The following is a 20,519-nucleotide window of genomic DNA, read 5'->3' as shown; positions in this document are numbered from 1 at the left end:
ATGCCTGTTCTATGATCAGGAGAAATAAATAAGAAGGTCGGCAGTGAGGAAGGTGCAGCTACAGTTTTTTGATCTGGTTATGAGGGGTACCAGGGAGGCTATGTGTCCAGTAATGGGCATGTGCACATTGTGCCGCCCTATAGTAAAGGTCCAGTTCCGGGGCCCTTAAGCTTCCCAAGTGGTATGGGAGCGTGAGAATGTCCCACTTCAGCCTCACGTGCGTCCTAGTCCAAGTTAGTTTAATTACCAATGTATGTAGCATACAGAAAAAGGAGTTAGGCAGGATCATAGGTATATTGGCAAATAGAAACAAAAAACAAGGCAATATCACCATGCTAATTGCAACTCCATAGTTTTCCCTCATCACTACCTCTGAGTCGGTATGGATCATAAGTCCTAAATAACGCATCGGTGCTGTCGTCCATCTCAGCAGATAATCAGGGGTAAAGGGGGTGGTAGCAGATGTAAGGGGGAAGATAATCGCTTTAGTTCAGTTGATTTTAAGCCCTGACATCGTACCAAACTTAACAATCTCCTGTAGTATTGGTGACAGGTAGAGGTTGGGATCTCTAACGTACAGCAACGTATCATCAGCATGTGTAGAGAAAATCAGCTCATATCCCGGGAAGCGTATACCCCTGCAACTGTGATACTCCTGGATTGCACAGGCCAGCAGCTCTGCCACCAGCGCGTATAAATTTGGGGACAGCGGGCATCCCTGACGCGTGTCCCTAGTTATTCTTATCAGATCAGTGACCATGTTGCCGATTTGTATTCTGGCTGTGGGTGAATTGTATAGGACTCCCACCATTTGAAGAAAAATCCCCCCCAGCCCTAGTCTCATTCGGACATGCCTCATGAACATTCATTCCACAGAATCAAATGCTTTTTCCATTTCGAGGAACACTGCAACTGCCTGCATGTTATGTCTTGTGTGCTGAATTGCCCCAAACAATGTACAGAGATTATAAGTCAAATTTCTGCTAGGGACCTACCCTGCTTGTTCTGGCACCACTAATATCTAAACGAGCCATAAATATCTTGGCATAAATCTTCGTGTTGACGTTTAGCAGTGACAGAGGGCGGTACGAAGCACAGTCGGTTGGCTGATTGTCTGGTTTGAGTATTATACCAATTAGTGCCTCCCTCATCGAGGGTGGCATAATTCTTCTCTCACTCTTCTCTCTCTTCGAATAACCTTGCTAAGTGCGGGATCAGTACTTCATTAAACTCCTTATAAAATGCGACTGTTAAGCCGTCTATGCCTGGTGCACTGCCAGATTTAATCCTAGCCAGAGCAGCAACTATCTCTTCTGTGTCTAGGGGCCACATCAGGTATTCCCGATGTGCATTTGTTAACCAGGCCAACTTGATATGTGCCAGGTACTCTAGAATATCGGATTCATTGCTCCCATTCTGCGAACTATATAAAGTTGAGTAATACTGTTTGAATCTGACAGTAATCGCCATAGGATCAGATTAAGGTACCCCTTCCTGACTGTTAAGTTCAGAAACTCCTGTCGTCTCCCTCCTCTTTTTTAGTAGTGAGGCCAGAACCGAGCCTAGGCGTTCGCACTCTCTATAAGTGCGGGCCGTCGCATATTTCCCTAACTGTTTGAGTTCAGCGTCAGCTGCTTTGTGTTATTCTTACAATAGCACCTGAAAGTCCTCTCTAGCACTGTCCTCTGGACTATCCAGGAGCCTTTGTTCCAGTGATTTGAGGGATTTCTCCAGTTGCGAGAGTCGCGTTTGGAGCGCCTGCAGAACTCCTGAGTGTTTGACCATAGCTATCCCACGGATGTACACCTTAAACGTTTCCCATACTACTTAGAATGTCTCAACAGACCCAATGTTGCACTCAAAAAACATGTCTATAGCTGTCCTGATTTAAAAGCTGGGTCCAGAAGTGAGTATGGGGGAATCGCCAGGTGAAAGGAGGAATATGCTTATGAGGGCATTCTACCACCAGCAGTACTGTTGAGTGATCTGAGTAGGTCCTAGGTAGTACCACACAGTTGTGGGTCTGGATGTATAGTGTTCTGAAAGCTAACCAATAATCAATCCTAGTGTGTAGATTGCGATAGGCAGTGTAATGTGTGTACCCGCTGTTCCCGGAGTGGCGCTCTCTCTAAACATTGCAGCGCTACTCCGGCCCCTGACCTATCCAGTCGAGGGTCTAAAATGCAGTTAAGATCGTCACCCCAGAGCTGTGCGGACCCCCCATAGCCCCGCATTTTCTCCAGTAGCCCTGCATAGACTCTAGGATTGTCAAAGTTAGGGCCGTAAATGTTAACCAGGGTCAATTAAATTCCCTTTCCCTTACATCTCGAAATGGTGAATCACCCCTCCCGGTCAGTGTTAAATGGTTCTAGTTTTAACTCAGACTTTGAATAAACCCAGGTGATCACCAGCCGGGCATGGGACGTGAACCTCGCTGTATGTGTGTAGCCCTGCAATCCTTTACTGCGGATCATTGTACTAGAAAGGGGGAGGTGCGACTCCTGCTATAGTGCCATATCTATATTGTGCCTGGCTAGATAAGCCAGGACCCCTTAGTTTCCTGTAACCGTTGAGGCCGTGGACGTTCCAGGTTAAAATGTTTACCTTATTATGTTGAGTCTGTGCCATATGTGCTAACCGGTCTCGGCGTTATCATTGGTGAATATGTGTTGATGTCTTTCTGTGTTCTATCGTTGAAAAACCAGCTGTGTATGATCAGTTCAACAAATATACCATAACATTCCCAAACTAAATATTGACTCTGTGCCCCCCTCCCTCCCACCCACGCCAAGCAACCCCCAACAGTGCAGTGGCGAAATCCCCTGGGACAAACCCAATGCTTCATGAAGACAATCACATCTGGTGATTTCAAACAGCAAAAAACAAATTCAGCAAAACTTTAAGTAGTGGTTTATACATGTTGCCTTCACTCTCTAAACACAAGACCTTGGTAGGTTATAAACAATTCGCTACCCCCATCTATTCCATCAATTGTATCAGTTTACCTATGTAACATTAATTAACTTGTCATATCAACCTGACATTATGGTGCAGTTCTCAGTTATAAGTGCCTTCTTAGCAGCCGGGTACTGCACATACTAGCAAATTGCCTGTCTTGATACTGTAAAATACATTACATTGCTTAGTACTCGGCTACAGCAGAGATGCCATTATTACTCTGTGTGTATCCCGAACACCCCTTTTAACACAAACACTGAGCATCCCCTCAGCTAGTCCTGGTCCTCCAGACTTCCCCCACCGCTTCTTCCTGGCTAGACAACTAGTTGTTGCTCGGTTTGTCCCTCGACCACTCCTTAAGGGCTTTCTGCAGCACTTTAGGGTCTGTGTAAATCCGAGACCTTCCCTCGCACGCCAGGTACAACATGGCGTGATCCAAGTTTTGCTCTCTCAATTGTCTCTTTAGTGCCGCAAGTTGTCTGCGTGCTTCCTGGACGTGTAACGTATAGTCCGGGTAGAGCGAAATTACAGCTCCTTCATACTGTAGCGTTTGCTTCTCCCAAGCAACCTTCAGAGCCGCATCCCTCTCTCAGTAGTTCAGCAATTTTGTGATGATCGGTCTTGGGGGAGCACCGGGAGGAGGCGTCGGACCCAACGAGCGGTGAGCACGTTCCATCACAAACATCGAGGAGAAAGTTTTGCTTCCCGGCAGCATCACCAATAGCTTCTCCACGAACAGTTCCATATTACCAATACTTGAGGACTTCAGACATCCAGTGATACAAATGTTACTTCTATGGGACCGTGCTTCTAGGTCCTCCGTTTTGTCTTGGAGAGTCTGCAGCGCCTTTCCCATCTGCTTTTGTATGGTATCCGTGTCTGTCTGAGCCTCCTCCACTTCCGTGACCCTGCACTCCGTCATGTCTAACCGCTCTGCCTGTTTGTCCAAACGTTCAGTCATTTGATCCATACGATATCACGGAGAGTCTATTTTGCTATCAATGGTGGACAAGCTCTTTTGAATAACAGCCAGAGCGGTGCAAATGTCTCCCTTGCCCAGTTCTGGCATGTCCGTGTGCGTGTTATCTCTTTCTTCTGACATGTGCTCACGTTGTCTGGATTACCTTTGATCAAATTGTAGCTTGGTCTGATTTTTTCCACCTTCCCCATAGTTGCAACACTAGCTTGCTCCCACTCTTCGTCGATGCGATCGTGGGTAGTACAGGGATATCACCACCTTTAGGAGACTTTGTAGATCTTCCACCTGTAGTGTCCACATACCACTATGTTTAGATCTATGCCAGGGCATTCCCAATCCGATCTATACTGTCAGTATAGAAGTTCAAGAGATCTCAGTCCTTATCAACCGCTGTCTTCAGTTCAGCCTTACAACAAGCCCTGTTGGGCCTTGTTTCCCCCCAAAATGTGCTCAATTCGCTCTACTTTGCAGAGATATCACCAGGAAATAGTGGTGTCTGGGTTGTAGCTAGTCCCCAGACAAGCGCCCAGCCCATGCCACAATGACTGTAGTAGGATACCATGTCTCATTTCAGCACTAGTGTCCAATAACTCGTGTCTGAACCAGGGGCTAGATCAGGACCTCTATATCAAGTGCAATCTTTCAATTTGCTGCACTAATGCCGGTATTTGGTCGCGACCGCCCAATGAGGCCGCTCTAGATCACGTGCGGGACGCCGTAGGCCCAGCTTGATGCCAGCTTGCAGCTCCGCCAGTTCTCGCAATGCCAAGCGGGGGCACCAGGTACATGCTACAGTACGAGTCGTGCTGCAGCGCAATTGTTCTCAAGCAGCCAGGCAGCAGACCTCCTTCCTTTGGTGAACCACATTGCACTGTACTGGGGCCCAGGGGATCCTCTCGGCTCCAATGATGAGAGCAAAGAAGCTGCCTGCACACAGTTGATCCGGACTGCCACCCCAGGCCCCGCAGGTTCTCAAATTATCTGACCCCGGTCCAGCTCAATCACTGCACCCCATGCCGCAATTTCCTTCAGTGCCGGGTAACAGAAGCGGACGCAGGCCCCAGACCGAGCGACCCGTCCACGCATTTGGTTCCGATCCGCCTGACAGCTATCTCACTTGCGTCGGGATGCCAATGGTGTTCGTGACCAGCGTCCCGTCTGCCGCCGTGCGCTGCACTCTCGGCCGCAGGCCAAGATAATCGATCCTCATCCCAGACCTTCGGGGGGCTATGATGACAGGCCCTTCCCGTTATCCACGTAGCTTGCCCAGGTGTCGAGAAAGTAGCAGTTCACCTCGGTCAGAAGGGCAATATAGCCCCCACCGCCATTTGCCAAGCAGGTCCGCCGACCAGCTTGTTCTGAAGTTAGATCCAGGCGGTCGTGTTTCATGCGACGTAGCTCCGGCCTCCAGAGCTGGGGAACAGGCCTCTGCACGGTCGCTCAAAATCCATAGATACACGTCGTCTCCAGGTCCCTAACTTGGCTCTTTTGACAGGCCGTACGTTCCAGCACTATAATCAACGTAGGTTGTACCGATAGTACTGCCCTGGTGCGCGATAATTTCCGGATATTGTGGCAGCTAGGCGGAACACTCGGACTAAGAAGCCATCTTGGGCCTAGGCAAGCTCCGCCTCCCTGGCTGGCTACCTTCTACGGCCATACAGACATACGCAATTCAAAGCTCCCCAACGGCCGGGTTGGAGAACAGGCACAAGCCTACAGTGCCTTTTGGAGCGAGGAGCTAGCCCGCTCCAGCCAATCAAGATGCTTTAGAACAGCGTCTTGATTAGATGAAAGTTGGCTGTGGGCTTCGTGCTGGGAGGACATGCTGCCTGCAGAACAACCAGGAATTACTGCAGAACTAGCAGCAGTATAAGGTAAGTGATTCATTTATTTAACGTGAATATTTATTTTAATGAGTATGTTATTGTGTATTTGTTATGTGTTTGTGTTATGTGTATATGTGTATGTGTATTTGTATATATGTGCATGTGCATATATGTGTATATGTCATGTGTGTATTTTTGTGCCCCCTAGTGTTATTTGCCACCAACCGCCACTTGGTGTTTGCAACAAAAGGTGAGTTCCAAGGGGCTTATTTTTATCCACTTGATTTTATTTCCCTGAAACAGATAAATATATATATATCCGATACAATGGTTAATTATTTCAGCCATAGAAATTGTACAGGTTAAACTGTGACTCTTGTGATTTAGGCTACATCAGCCAATGTTGTTATGAAGGTTTGTCCCCTTCAACATGCTCCACCAGTGAGTTTTACGTTTTTCATGGTACACTATGTTTGCAATTGCCAACCATTCGCACTTATAATCTTTATGTGGGGTTGAAACGTCAACAAATATTTCAGCAGACTGTTTTTAAATGATTGAGTATGCTAACACTTCTATAGTGAGTGTTGCACAAACATCCATTTATCATTGTCAGTCACTTTATACCTGCATTTTTTATAGTACTTGCGGACTTTATATGCACTTTGTCACCTTCACTGCTCAGTTACACTAATTGGAACACCTTACTTTCTAATAAGTTGTTGAACTGACTATAAGATATTCTTCGAAGAGATAACCTTGAAAATCACAGAACAAATTCTGTTTGAAATCTCTGTTAAAGCCCATCTATTCAAGGTTGTTTTTATATTGCTGGGGGGGGGGGGGTCAAATGGAGAGAGCAGGAATACGCCATATTTACTGAGCTATGGCTCGCTCCTACTTTCTCTCTACTTCAGTGGCGGCTGGCATCAACGGAGGGGAGCGGGTGCCGGAGTGAACAAATACAATAAAAATATATAAATAAACGTGTGCGCACAAGATATAAAATGTAAGAGTATAAAAATAAATGGCCGAGTACAATTAAAGTTACAAATTATTAAAGTGAACTTACCTTAAGAAAGGACCTCCGTCTCCCGACTCTGACTAAGCAACCAGGAAACTTCCTACACCAATCCTGGTGCTGCTCTCATGCAGTGACAGCAGTACTGTGATTGGAGGTAGCGGCCTCACTCGCCGCTCTCAAGGACACTGGAGCCCTGCACTTACTCTAACCCAGCTGTCTTCAGACACTGGGTTAGAGCTTTAAAAGTACTCATGTGTGGCTGGTCGTCGCAAGACTGCAGGCCAAATGGATATACGCACTTTGAAAAGTGCAGAAACAGTCTCCCTGCTGCTGTCGTTCAGTTCAAGATGCGAAAATGAAAAATAAAATGATAATGAATTACCTTTTATTTAAAAATCTCGGGCTTTGAGGGAATTTTAATGTGGGGTGATGCTCCTCCGCTCACACGGAGGAACCACCGCTGCTCTGCACTGATGCACTGACTGCTTCCTGGCACCAACGCAGGCGCCCTTGCTCCATGGTGCACGGGTGCCTGCATTACAGTCATGATTGTTTTTTTTGTAGGAAGGGGGAAGGGACACCTTCCTGCACAAAAACAATCCTCAGAGGCATTTTCCTCTTTCCATGTGTGCTGCAGAATGTAGTACATGTAGAAAGAGGAAATAACAAGTATAAGTAAACATATTTATTCTTGTTACATCTCTCTTGAGATGGCATACCATTTTTATGTATTCCAAAGTTTACTGTTAGTTAATCTGGGAGTGCATCAAAATCCAGAGCTGGAAACGTGGGAATGCCCACACTTGCACTGCCTTGCATTGCACTAGATTTACTATGTCATCCAGAGCCTAACAAGGTGTCTTTGTGTAGCTTTGTAAATCTGATTTGGGGCTTGCATTGCCTTGCATTGCATTGCCATGTGTAATGCAAGGGCAATACAAGCCCTTTGTAAATCTGTGTCCTGGTCTTTGGAGACAGAAATATGGCCATGATACAAAACACACCACATGCCAAATAGCCAGTGTGTTGTAAATGGGGATCATTTCAACAAGATCTCTGTGAACACAGGGGATCACTGATACAACATAAAGGGCAAAAATATTGTGTGCACAGAATATCTGTCAAAATATCATAATCAAAATATTGTGAAGGTAAGTGCAAATAGGTGAGTATAGATTAATGTTGGAAATTGGGGGACTCATTTACAAAGAATCGGTGTAGGGCAGCGCCGCAAGTTATTTTGCTGTGCTGCCCTACACCAATTTGAAATGCAGCAATGCAGCATATTTACAAGATAAAGTGCATTCCTGTCCTTTCAGCCTGCACTGGCACCCAATTTGTGGCTAAGCACCAACTCAGGCAGCCTTGCACCATGGTGCAAGGGTGTCTGTGTTGTTGGCATGATTGTTTTTAGTGCAGGAAGAGGCACCTTCCTCCACAAAAACAATCACGAGAGGCATTTTCTTCGTTCTATGTGTGATTCAGAGTGCAGCACACTTGCATAAAGGAAAAAACAAGGAGAAGTGCAAACATTTCCACTTGTTATGCCCGTTCAGGGAGGCATACATTTTTGTCGCTGCCCCAGGTTTACGCGATATTGTAAATTTGGGGCAGTGTCAAATTCCATGGGTGTTGAATGGGAACTCCCACAGCAACACCCATTGGAATGCCTCCTTGACGTAGAGTAAATCTTTGCACTGCCTTGCCTTACTCCATTTCTATGAAGCCATGCAAAGCTGTGCAGGGTGGCTTTTTCTCGCCTCATAGATATGATTGAGAGGCACGTGCCACCAGATCATCATAAAAAGCGACGCTCTGGCAGCGCAGGCCTCTTGTAAATGGGGGCCGGGGTCTCTAGTTGGCAGATGTTTGTGCCCTGTCAAAGTCGGGACCACAGTCCTAGTCAGGGTAAGCCAGATACAGAACCTAAATTATCCTGTGCTCACCCTCTGGTAGCTTGGCACAGAGCAGTCAGGCTTAACTTAAGAGGCAATGTGTAAAGTATTTGTTTAACACTTAAATTACCATAGCACAGTGAAAACACCATAAAAATACTCTAAGACATTTAGATAAATAAAGCATATTTATCTGAGAACAACAAGACCAAAACTACAAAAATGCTATAAATAAAACTCAAGATATGATTTTTAAAAGATTAAATCCAAAAACATTGCTTAAAAGTCAATATCGCTAAAAGGTTACTTGAGTTTGCGCTGGACTGGGGTAGATCCCAAGTTCAGGCCAACAGCAGTGCAGGACAGACCGGCAACATGGCCCACACAGGGTATGCTGAAAGAGTATCTTGGATGGAGTAAGCATCGGTGTTGAACACTCAATGCGTCAGTTCTGATTCAGACAGTCGGGTCGATGGGTCGAAGTCTATTTGGGACCCGCATCATCAAGCCTTGCAGTCGGGACCTCAGATCGGCGCTGCATTGTCATTGAACCTCACAGTCAGTTCCCTCATCATCTCCGAGCCTTGCAGGTGTGTCTTTGGAGCAGCACTGAGTTTGCGTTGAAGGGCACTGCATCAGTTCCGATTTGTGCAGAAATGCTGATGCATTGATTTTGGAGCAAAACAGCTGCATAACCCACTTCTGATGCAACTTGGGTTCAAGGATGTAGAGAACGGGGGCGTGGCAAAGCAGCATGGTCGACAGAACGTGAGCTCCTCCTGCTCCTGACAGTTTGGCCCACAAATCAGGTTTATTTATCCTTTGCAGGCTCCTTCCCCCTCAATTCGAGCACTACACGACCCCCTGATGCCTGGGGGCACGTATTGAAGGGACTTAGGGCGCGGCACTGCGAGTGGAGCTGAGCTGCATGCCTGCATTGAGAGGGAGCGGGTCCTCAATTACGAGAGGCCTGCTCACGGGAGGCGACGGAGGTCAGCGATCGGAGGCCCTACGCCCATCTGGGGCCTTGGATCCAGGAAAACGCCGCATTGAGAGCGGGGCCCACCGTCAGCCGGGGCCCGGCTCGGTGAAAACTGCAGGAGTGCCTGCTGCCATATCGGGGGCCCGCACTGACTGCTGCCCCGCCGGAGCTGAGGCGGCGGACAGAGCGACGGAGCTTCTAGGCCAGCGTTCTTACCTGCGGGAGTCGGGAGCCCTCATCAGGTACGAGGGACCTTGAGTCCTGGAGAGCTGCTGAGCGGAACTGCTGGGTCTGGCCCGGGACGAGTGGAGGTGGGGCCGGCGTCAGGAGAGGCCCGGGGCTGCGGCCTGTGCCATCGGTTGGGCGGAGGCCCAGAACCGAACGAGTGAGGACTTCGGGGTCAGCAGCAGGAGGTGACTGAGCCTGCCTGGGGGCCCTGCTGCCATCAGGGGGCCCGGAGTCCAGAGGGCCCTCACGTTTGTGCCATCGGCCGAGGGGGTGCCATGGTGGTTGCCCGCGCCAGCCGGTGCTGAGCCGGGGGGTCAGCCCGAGCACATTGGCCGCCCAGCTCGACCATCTGTGGGGGTGCCCTGATTGAGGTGGTGCCGGCTGCCGCTGGAGCCAGCGTGGAGCATAGGATCACGACGGAGCCCAAGAGGCCTTCGGGCATGAGGGAGTGATGGCCACTACGAAGGACGGAGACCCGGAGGCCGGGGAGCCTGGGCAGGTCAGGTGTGTTTTCCTTGGGTTGCACTAACTGCAAGCACGAAGGGACTAAGAGCGTCAGCCACAGTATAGACGCGGATAGTGCAGGACTGGCTTTGACTTTCCCACTGCCTATGTACAGCGTTGGGGGCACTTTGGGGGACCTTGGCTGAAGGGGCTCATCTGCGGCTTGAGGGGCCTGACACGAAGAGGACGCCCAGTGAGACCTAAAACTCAAGAAGGTTGGTGGGAATCCTGCAGCCTACCTGGGGCTTGGAGGCACATCTTCTCACTGGCACTGGTGTGATAATACGCCGGAGATGCAGGGGGGACATATATCTGGGTCCTCAGCTACAGCTGCGGTGGTCTGCGGGTGTAACGGGGGAGGCACCCCATGGAACCTGAGCAGCTTCAGACGACATCGGACTCCTGAGAGTGTCGCAGCAACCTGTTGTGGATCAGAGTCCCAGAGTGCCTCGCTGAGACTGGTGCTCGGAGGTGGGCCTGGAGAAGACCGGGCAAGAAACATCGGAGACCACACTGGCCCCGAGAGAGAGCCCGGGGGACACCTGCAATGCGTAAAGATAAGATGTCCCGCTCCTCTCAGCCAAATACAATAACGCAATATACGACCCAGCGGCTACCCTCGCTGCGGATAACGCACCAGTCGGGCCAAGATGAGGGGGCAGAAGCTACCGGGGAGCCCTCCCGGGCGGAGCTGCTGAAGGCGATCCAAGGCTCACATTCAGTACTGGAACGACAAATAGAAACAGTGTCTATTGATGTGAATTTGCTACGGACTGACCCACGTAAGGTGGCAGATAAAGTCTCCGATGCAGAGGGGAAGATAGCACAGTTGCAGGGAGAAGTGGCGTCACTCAAAAAGACAGTCTCACAACTCACAGCCACGACGGGGGCCCTAGAGCAGAGAGCAGAGGATGCAGAAGGAAGGGCGCACCGCAGTAACATCAGGGTCCTTGGCGTTCCGGAACGGGCAGAGGTGGGTCACGCAGAGCGCTTCCTGGAGAACTGGATTCGTACAGAACCATCACCGAGAGGTCTATCGGAGGTCTTCGTGATTGAGCGGGCCCAGAGGGCGCTGGTTCCACCACCGAAGCCGGGTGCCCCTCCGCACGCCCTCATCGCCAAAATCCTCAATTACTGCGATAGAGACTGTATCCTTAGGACTGAGAGGGAGTCGGTGAACCTCACCTTCGAGAATAGCAGGGTCTCATTTTACCCGGACTACACCCAGCAGGTCCAGGAGCAGCGGAAGTCCTTTCTGAGAGTCAAACAGAAACTCTGAGATATGAGCCTACAAGATATGCTGCTCTATCCATCCTGCCGGGCGTATGAGGGGGGCACCGCAGGACTTGGGGAACCCGGCCACTGTGGAGACGCGCCAGCAGACGATGACGCCCCTCCTCCATCGCAGCTGAGAGTGAGGAGAGGAGCCGTGTTACAGTGGGAGACGATGGGGCCTTACGCCTGGAACCGCCTGCAGCTGGGGATTTGTCGGCGTCATCGAAGCCCCCCGAGTCCAATGAAATACTGGTTCCGGACACCCTGCAGGTCAACGAGGAGGTCGCTTTGCCTACTGCCTCGGCGGTCCCTGAGACTGCGGGGTCCAGAACTCCTGAGTCGGCGGTTCCATCTTGAAGAGGCTGAGTGGTTGTGTGTATTTGTCTGAATGTTGTATGACAAGCTTCCTGGGCTCGATGGGTCTCCCCAAGTGGGGAGGGTGAGCACTGAATAATATTTGGAGGAGCCCTGTTCTTTCAGTGTAGTATGTGGGGGAGGGAAGGGTGGGAGAGGGAGAGGGAGGGAGGCGAGGGGCTGCGGGGGGTCTGGTCTTGGGAAGGTCAGTTGGAGACCTGTGTTGATATTCTGATAGGGGGCCTTGCTGGGAGTCGGGTGGGGGGGGGGAGTTTTTCTTGAGCGGGTTTGCCTTGTTGCGCGAATGGGATGGCTGTGCACGTCCTGGCACCAGCGGGGAAAGGGCATATTGGCAGGTTTTGTTGTTGCTAGTATATTGCTCGTGGGTGGGGGGTGGGGGGATAGTTGGAAGGGGATGTTGAAAGGGAATGTTTCTGGCATCGATTGTATTACATTTCAGGCACTGGAGGGGACCCGCTCTGTGCACAGAATGATATGGTGGACTAGCTCACAGTGGAAATCATGGGATATAGGTTTATGAGTTGGAATGTGAGGGGGCTGGGCACTTGTACTAAGAGGTATAAAGTCCTCTCCTTTCTTCGGAGACATGGAGTTTCCATTGCATGTCTCCAGGAGACCCACCTTGTGGATGAGGGGGCACCGAAGTTGGGAAAAAAATGGCGGGAACAGCTATTCCATGCATCCTTTCCTACATATGCCAGAGGGGTTCTGATCTGGGTGGCGCCTGGGGTACCGTTCGCTATCCAGTATATGGAAGCGGACATTCATGGTAGATACCTGCTTCTCAGGGCTAAACTGGATGGCAGGGACATTGTTATTTTGAATTCTTATGCACCCAATACTGATGACCCGACCTATTTTCGGGAATTGCAGGACGTCCTGACCCATGACCTGGGGACTCCGGTCCTTTGGTTTGGGGACTTTAATTGCGTCCTTGATCCAGACCTGAACAGGTCTCCACCCCGTGTAGGCACAAAACCCCGTATGACAGCATTGCTCAGGGAGGTTATGGATAACATAGGGGCGGTGGACATTTGGCGTCTAAAGAACCCAGCACAGAAAGTATATACCTGCTACTCCCCCACTCACAACACTTATAGTCACCTAGATAGGGTCTTGGTGGCGAATGCAGAGCTTAACATGTCAGTGGATGTTACACATCAGGCTCGTTTTTTATCAGATCATTCTCCAGTGGCTTGCGTAGTTCAGTGGGGCGCCCCGGTGATCCTCCCTCGGACTTGGAGGTTTCCGGTGGATATCCTCTGAGACCAGGTGGGGAAAGCACACGTGGAAAAGGCCCTTGGGGACTACGTGGACCTCAATTGGGGGGAGAGAGACATGTCCTTGGCCAACAAGTGGGAGGCCCTGAAGGCGGTGGTGAGGGGCGCTTGTATGGGACTCACCTACGGAGTCTTGAAACAGCTCCTTCAGGTCCTTAAGACGGCGGAGGATAATCTCCTACATGTCCAACATTTAGCGGACCCTAGTGCTCTCCAGAGGGCAGAGGAACAGAATGCCCGAGCCCGGCTACATGACATACTAGATAGACTCGACAAGTATACCTTGGGCCAATACAGACCCCTGAGCGTATCGTAGCCCTGCGGGACCTAAACGGGGACATGGTCTACTCGGAGCGGGCTGTCCTTGGGGTTCTCCAATTCCACCTACGGCGAGTATATACTGCTGACCCAGAGATTTAAGAGGCCTCATATCTCCCTTACTTACAGGGATTGCCTCTACCGACCTTGTTGGATTCGTACCGAGAAGAATTGGATACGGGCCTGACTTTGGCCGAGATTCGTATGGCTCTTGCCCGCTTGCCGGAAGCCAAGTCGCCAGGGAGGGATGGGTTCCCACCGGAATTTTATCACGAATTCCGGGACACAATGGCCCACTACTACTGCAAGTATTCCTTGAGGTGTTTGAGAGCGGAGGTCTCCCACAGAGCATGGCTCGGGGGGAAATGTGTATGACCCTCAAACCTGGGGGAGACAACTATGACCCTTCATCGTATAGTACAATTACCATGATAAACATGGACGTCAAAATTTTGACTAAACTATTGGCCACCCTGCTAGCGCCCCATATGGGGCATCTGGTACACCAAGACCAGTGCGGACTCATTCCCGGACGTAATACGGCCATGAACCTGAGACGCTTGAATCACATCCAACACGAAGTACGAGGTACGGGGTAGGGAAGGACAGACGGCTTTGGTCTCCATAGATCTTGCCAAGGCCTTTGACACGGTCGACTGGGGTTACTTGCAGGAGGTTCTCAGAGCAATGGGCTTAGGGCCCGGCTTCTTATGTTGGATTCGTATCTTATACAGTTCCCCTTGCGCCAGGGTGCGTTTGGGAGCCGCAAGATCAGAGGAGTGGCAGTTAGGACGGGGCACGAGACAAGGGTGCTCCCTCTCGCCATTGCTTTTCGCCCTAGCGATCGAGCCATTTGCAGTCAGGATTTGAACTGAGTTGAGCCCCTGGGGCATCCAGGTGGGAGACGTGTGCAATGTCCTGTCGCTTTATGCGGATGATGCCTTGTTTTACTTGAAAACCCAGAGGGAGGCGCTCCCATTGTTGCTCCATAACCTGGACCGCTTTGGCGAGGTGTCGGGCTTGCGGCTTAAACGCAGTAAGTCCCTGATTTTCTAACTATCGTGTTTTGATTTGGTGCCCCTGGAGGACTTGCCGGAGCTCGGGGCTGCGCTGGGAATGGAACAGTTTTCGTTATTTGGGCATCCATGTGACCTCTACAGAGGCGCAATCACTGGCCCGCAACATAGACCGGGTGATTACATCCCTCCAGCAATCCGTGTCTTTTTTGGAACACCCTACCTCTATCTCTAATGGGGCGTTTGGCCGTCGCCAAGATGGTGATGTTGCAGAGGACTCTCTATGTTCTTCAGAACACGTTGTGCCCTCTTCCGCCTAGGATTTTTTTGGACCCTTAACACGCTGCTCACATCCCTGCTCTGGGCGGGACGGCGCTGCAGAGTGGCACCCCGCACCGTCGTACGCTCCTTCGAGGAGGGGGTTTGGAAGCCCTGCGCTTCGATCTATACTACTATGCAGCGTAGTTGGTACCAGATGCCAGATGATTTGCAGATGTGGATGTATGGGAAACGCGTTTATTAGCAGGTAGAACGATGGTGCGGGAGCTCTAGATGGCACTAATGCGCGGGACAGGGCTGGAGCCTCATTGCCCTACATGGTGAGGCACACTGCGTTTGTATGGCACCGCTTCATTGAAAGAATCCTACGCTTGGCGCCATTCCACAGAGATCTCCCGATCTGGATACTGGCACCTATGGTGGAAAAAGAACAACATATGTCCTTCCGTGCATGGAGAGAGGGGGGCTGTGAGGTACTAGCCGATCTGTATCCCTCGGAGAGCTTCTTGACGTACGAGAAGGCAGAGGAGGAGGACTCCTTTAGCCTCAGTGGGGGGCAGTACTTACATTACCAGGGATTACATGCCATGGTGCACTCGGTATGGCCTCAGTGTCCGGAGATACCCCCGATGACGCATACCCTACATATCCTCCTGTCCTGTGCTGATATCCTTGCTTTATGCAGCTATGAAGCGGGAATCCGCCGTGCCGGTACCGCCGACATGGGTGGCTTGGGAGGCTGACCTGGGATCGCCACTGGACCAGGGACAGCGGAAACGCATAGGGGCCTTAACGGGGCGCGTGTCCTGTAATGCGCGCTTTAAGCTCATTCATTTTAACTTCCTTCACCGTGCCTACCTGACTCCAAAGATGATGAGTCGGTACTCAGAAGATAGAAGGGACAACTGCCCCAGATGTAGTGCGGAAGGGGCGGGATTCCTGCATCTGGCCTGGGAGTGCCCGATGGTGGGGGGCTTCTGGGCAGGGGTTGTGGGTCGCTTAACTGCCACCACTGGCCTTTGGATCAAGCTAACTCCCCTGCACTGTCTGCTGGCCTCGGTCCCTAAACTGAGGAAGCAGAAACTTTCGTATAAATTATTGCGACTGATGTTGGTGCTGGCTAGGCGCAGGGTTGCTATCACATGGATGGATCAGAAGGCCCCAGAAATAGGCACATGGCTTAAAGATGTGAGGGAATGGACCCTCGCAGAGGAAACACACATGCAGAACACTAGGAGAGATGAGAAACTACAGGAGGACATGCTGGCATGGCGCACCATGTGTATGACAGGTCTAGCTACGGGGGGCAGTCGTCACACAGCGACTCTGAGGGGACTAGTGGCGAATTGTTTTCAGCACAAGACTCAGGGTCTGAGGGGTAGGAGGGAGGTTATAATTGAGGTGACGATCGCATGGTGCACGAGGCTAAGCCCAGTATGTTTCCTCACGACAACACTTGCCATTTGCATGCTCTTTCACTGTACCTCATGAACCTCCGTATTTTGAGCTATGGACCTTGTCCGAGAAGAGCCATAATGAGTCCGTCGATCTGTATACAACATGTTTGTGATGCCTTTTGGGGGGTGTTCTTTGTGTTGTATATTATAAACTTGAAAATAAAGTTTAAAAAAAAAAGGATGTAGAGAAAAGGTCCAGTGCTTCTCACTCGCAGGCAAGAAGCTGAAGGCAGCAGGCCAAGACAGCAAAGCTGTTAGAAAAGTGGCAGTCCCTCCTGCAGCATAGCAGCCCTTCTTCTAGGCAGAATGTCCTTGGTTCCAGCATCTGAACTGGTAGTGTCAGGGTTCCAGTACTTCAGTGTCTTTGAAGTGGGGGAAGACTTCAAAGAGGCCTTTTGAAGTTCACAAGGTCCCTGCCTTACCAGCCCTGGCTCCAGACTCACTACAGGGGAGGTGTGCAGCTATTTGTATGGGGACAGGCACAGCCCTATTCAGGTGCAAGTGTCAGCTCCTTCCGCCCAGTCTACCTCCAGAAGGCCTGCCATGCTGGTGATGGGCCATCAGGATGTAAATGTCACACCCAAGCTCCCTTTGTGTGACTTTTAGAGGGAATGCACAAAACCCAGCTTCCACCCAACCCAGATGTGTAGTCAGAGACAGGCAGAGGCACAGAATGGTTAAAGTAAGAAAATGCCTACTTTCTAAAAGTAAAAGACACACGGAATGCGGAACAAATCAAACATTCATCCCCAGTCAACAGATCTGGGTTAAATCCATCATTATTTTACTCACCATGCCACCCCAGTTTAGACCCAGCTGTATGCAAATCAGGCTTGAGTTTGCTCCTCATTTGAACAGTCCAGCAAAAAGGGCAAGCCAGGTCCTCCCTGGGCCAGAAACAAGCAACCTGGGACTGGTTTCGGGTATAACCCCTTATGAGCCAGACTAGCTTAAATCCAGTGGCACAGTGAGACCGGGCCTATGTTTGGGCATAAATGGTGCACTTAGGCTGAGAAAGTAAAAGACACACAGATGATGGACGAACTGCAGAACAAATCAAACATTCACCCCCAGTCAAAAGATCTGGATTAAATTCATCATTCTTTTGTTTACCATGCCACCCCAGTTTAGATCCAGCCATACACAAATCAGTCTTGATCCTGTTCCTCATTGAAACAGCCCAGCCTGAACTGCCATGCCAGGTCATCCTTGGCCCAGAAACAAGCTTCCTGGGACCAGTTTGGGGTATCACCCCATATCAGCCAGGTTACCTTGAATCCAGTGGCACAATGAGCCCGGGACCCACCGCTGGCCATACCGGGCGCACTTAGGGTGCAAAAGCAAAATACTCACAAATGATGGACGGAATGAGGAACAAATGAAACATTAACCGCCAGTCAAGAGACTGGGGTGGAGCTTCCGCTCTTGGGGCGGAATCTCTGCACTCTATGCAGAATTTCTGCACTGGGGGCTGATGGGGCAGAGATTCCATCCCAAGTGCAGAGATTCTGCCCCGAGTGTGGAAGCGCCGCCTGAGTGTGGAAACTCCACAGTTTTAAAGATACTACTCGTAACTTACCATTGTGAAAACCGAAAAGTAGTAAAGTTAGACTATGGGTCTAACTTTACCTTTGTGAATCTGGCCCTGATTACTTACTATTAAACATGTTTCAGTAAAATGGCCCAACCAAGTCCTCTAGTCTCTCAGTTTTTCCTTGTTATTTTGATGAAAAAACATGCCCTCTAGTGGGATGCTCCTCATGTATGCTGAGCAAAAGGATTCTTAACCGAATCAAAAACAATAAAGTAACAAAATAATAACATTGAAAGAAATAAACAACAGCACTGGCATACAACAGGATAGTTTTTTGTCAGCTTTAAATAAAAGCTATTTTGACTAGTTCGGACTCTCCGACTTGATAATAATAAGGTAAATTCAACTAAGGCAGAGAGAGGTCAGTGCAAACACGTTTTACTACTGTATTAAGAAAGTAGATTTGTGCATACCACAAAAACTTAAAGTGCACGACAATAAAGCAATCAAAAAACGATGCAGCACAAAGACCACAGAACAACAGCACAACCAACGCCAAAGCACAACAGCTAATCACAAACATTCTTATCAGAAATTACCATCTTCAGAAATATGCTATCATAATAAGGTGGTAAAAGGTGCGTGTAAAAAGTGCTGCTTTACTTACCACCAACGACATTTAACAGTGTCAGTCAAAAATGCCTTAAAGTAGCACTTCCAGTGTTCACCTTATGTGATAAGGTCCAAGTCCTAAATTTGCACTTTCGGTGCTCACTTTATGTGACGTGATGGGATCGATCCCCGCTCTCATTGCTTACAAAGCCATGACATTCTTTTTACAAAGCTAGTTTTGGAACAAACCGACTTACCTCCAGCAGAGATGTATACAGATCACTACCTTTGAGCTGCAGAAGATTCCCTAAGAATGGCAATGGGGTTGGCCCCGGTGGTAGATTGCCCCCTTTCTTCACTGATGCCCAGGCTAGAAGGAAAAGAAACCCGATGGCTAGAAGAAAACTCGTGATGAAAAACAGATCCATTTTTGAAGGGTGCAACAGCACTGAGAGCAACTCTGTAAACCACGGAAGAAACTTCGCAAGCACTGACTGATGCTCAACGTCTCTGCTTTTCTTTTAGCAGTATAGCAGGGCCAACTCGTAAATATTCATAAAGTTGAAAGGAAATATTTGTTTTTATTGTTTATTATGTATCCCCAGAAGAATTGTGCCATGTGCTTAATTGGCAATGCTAGACAAGTTGGCAAGCCTTTTTAGTAGATTAGTTCCAAGGCCCTCCAGCACTTGGAAATTGCGAAGTTCTGGACGCCTCCCCTATATTTCCTCACTGTGTAAATACTGCACGGCTTCCTGGTTTGATGCATGCATTAAAATGACGGGGCCCTCTTTGAAAAACAGGACCGAGGTTGCTGATTAGCCTAAGGTTTTTAAAGTCTCACTGTCTCAGACATCTTTATCGAAACAGATGGTGTCTCTCAGAGCGTAATTCAAGCCAGTGGTTTCCGGTGCTCGGACATTTTCACAGCCTGCGATTTGGTAGCGCTATTTCTCTAATTCTGTGATGAACACAACCGTTCTTTAATGATTTAATATACATTAAAAATGACTGCCACCCAAAGTTATAAGACTAGCTTGGACAGCAGGTATTAGTAGTATTATTGTATATTAAAAGTCTGAATTGTTATGGTTGGTGCTGTCATCATCAGCGCTGGCCGGGGAAATGGGGAAACAACCGTTACAACGCATGCATTACAACGCATGCTTTTACCCCGCATGCCATTACATCAAAAATGACTTGCTGTAGGGGGTATAAGGCGCTAGATTTAACTTCAACACCTTCCCTATAGTTGCACAGACTGAAGTTGGAATAGCAAATTATACTATTCCACATGCCAGCGCACCACAACAGGAAATCGGCGTAAAAAATTGCATTGCAATGGCAAGCGGGGTAAAAGCATGCATTGTAATGTCAACAAACCAGCAAAGGGTGGTGCAAACTGCAATGGTCTCCTGACAAGGGACCTGGCACTTATTTTGTGTTACAAATTAAACGCTGTAATTTCTCCTCCTACTTATAGTTTAACAGTTTGAGTGCGTGTAATAACCCTAAAAATTGCTAATCATCATAGTAATTAATCATATGAGGCTGTTCAGCTTCAGGACAAGTAACCCATCTGCCAAACTTTAAATCAAGTCCTTTAGTTTTTTGCTAGAATGTGAATTTACGTTGAAGAAACAAAAAAACAAGGGGTCTTTGTTAAAACAGGAACAGTTTGTTTAATTAAACACTTTGGCCGGGAGTACAACCCACGGAAACGTGTCTGAGGCCTGTCTCAAAGTACAATCAAACCGAGTGGATTTTTATACAGTTTTAGGTATCATAAAAGTACATCAGGCAATCTTTGTTTGGTAAAAGAATGAGTGCATTGTCTGTGGAGTTGTAAATAAAAGGTCCCTGACAACAAATACAGGTGAGTCTTGACCTTGCGTGGACTCAATATGGGCCAGTGGGTAGTTTGCCCAGATGTCCGGCATCAAGACTGATTTGCAAATGGCTGTGTCTGAACTG

At 49.2% G+C, this 20,519-nt stretch overlaps 1 protein-coding gene across 1 annotated transcript in view; it reads right to left on the bottom strand.

Moving 5' to 3' along the window:
* Positions 1-19,124, bottom strand: part of LOC144781951 (cytochrome P450 2G1-like) — a 737,654-nt gene extending 718,530 nt beyond the window's left edge. The window contains exon 1 of the mRNA XM_078661042.1: positions 18,803-19,124. Coding sequence (XP_078517168.1) covers positions 18,803-18,973 — 171 coding nt within the window. The 5' untranslated portion in view covers positions 18,974-19,124. The remainder of the gene's footprint in view (positions 1-18,802) is intronic.
* Positions 19,125-20,519: the final 1,395 nt, after the last annotated feature.

The sequence above is a fragment of the Lissotriton helveticus genome, chromosome 9 (genome assembly GCF_964261635.1).
Source record: "Lissotriton helveticus chromosome 9, aLisHel1.1, whole genome shotgun sequence".
Lineage (NCBI taxonomy): Eukaryota > Metazoa > Chordata > Amphibia > Caudata > Salamandridae > Lissotriton > Lissotriton helveticus.
The sequence above is the reverse complement of the archived record's forward strand: the minus strand, read 5'-3'. Positions and strand labels throughout refer to the sequence as shown.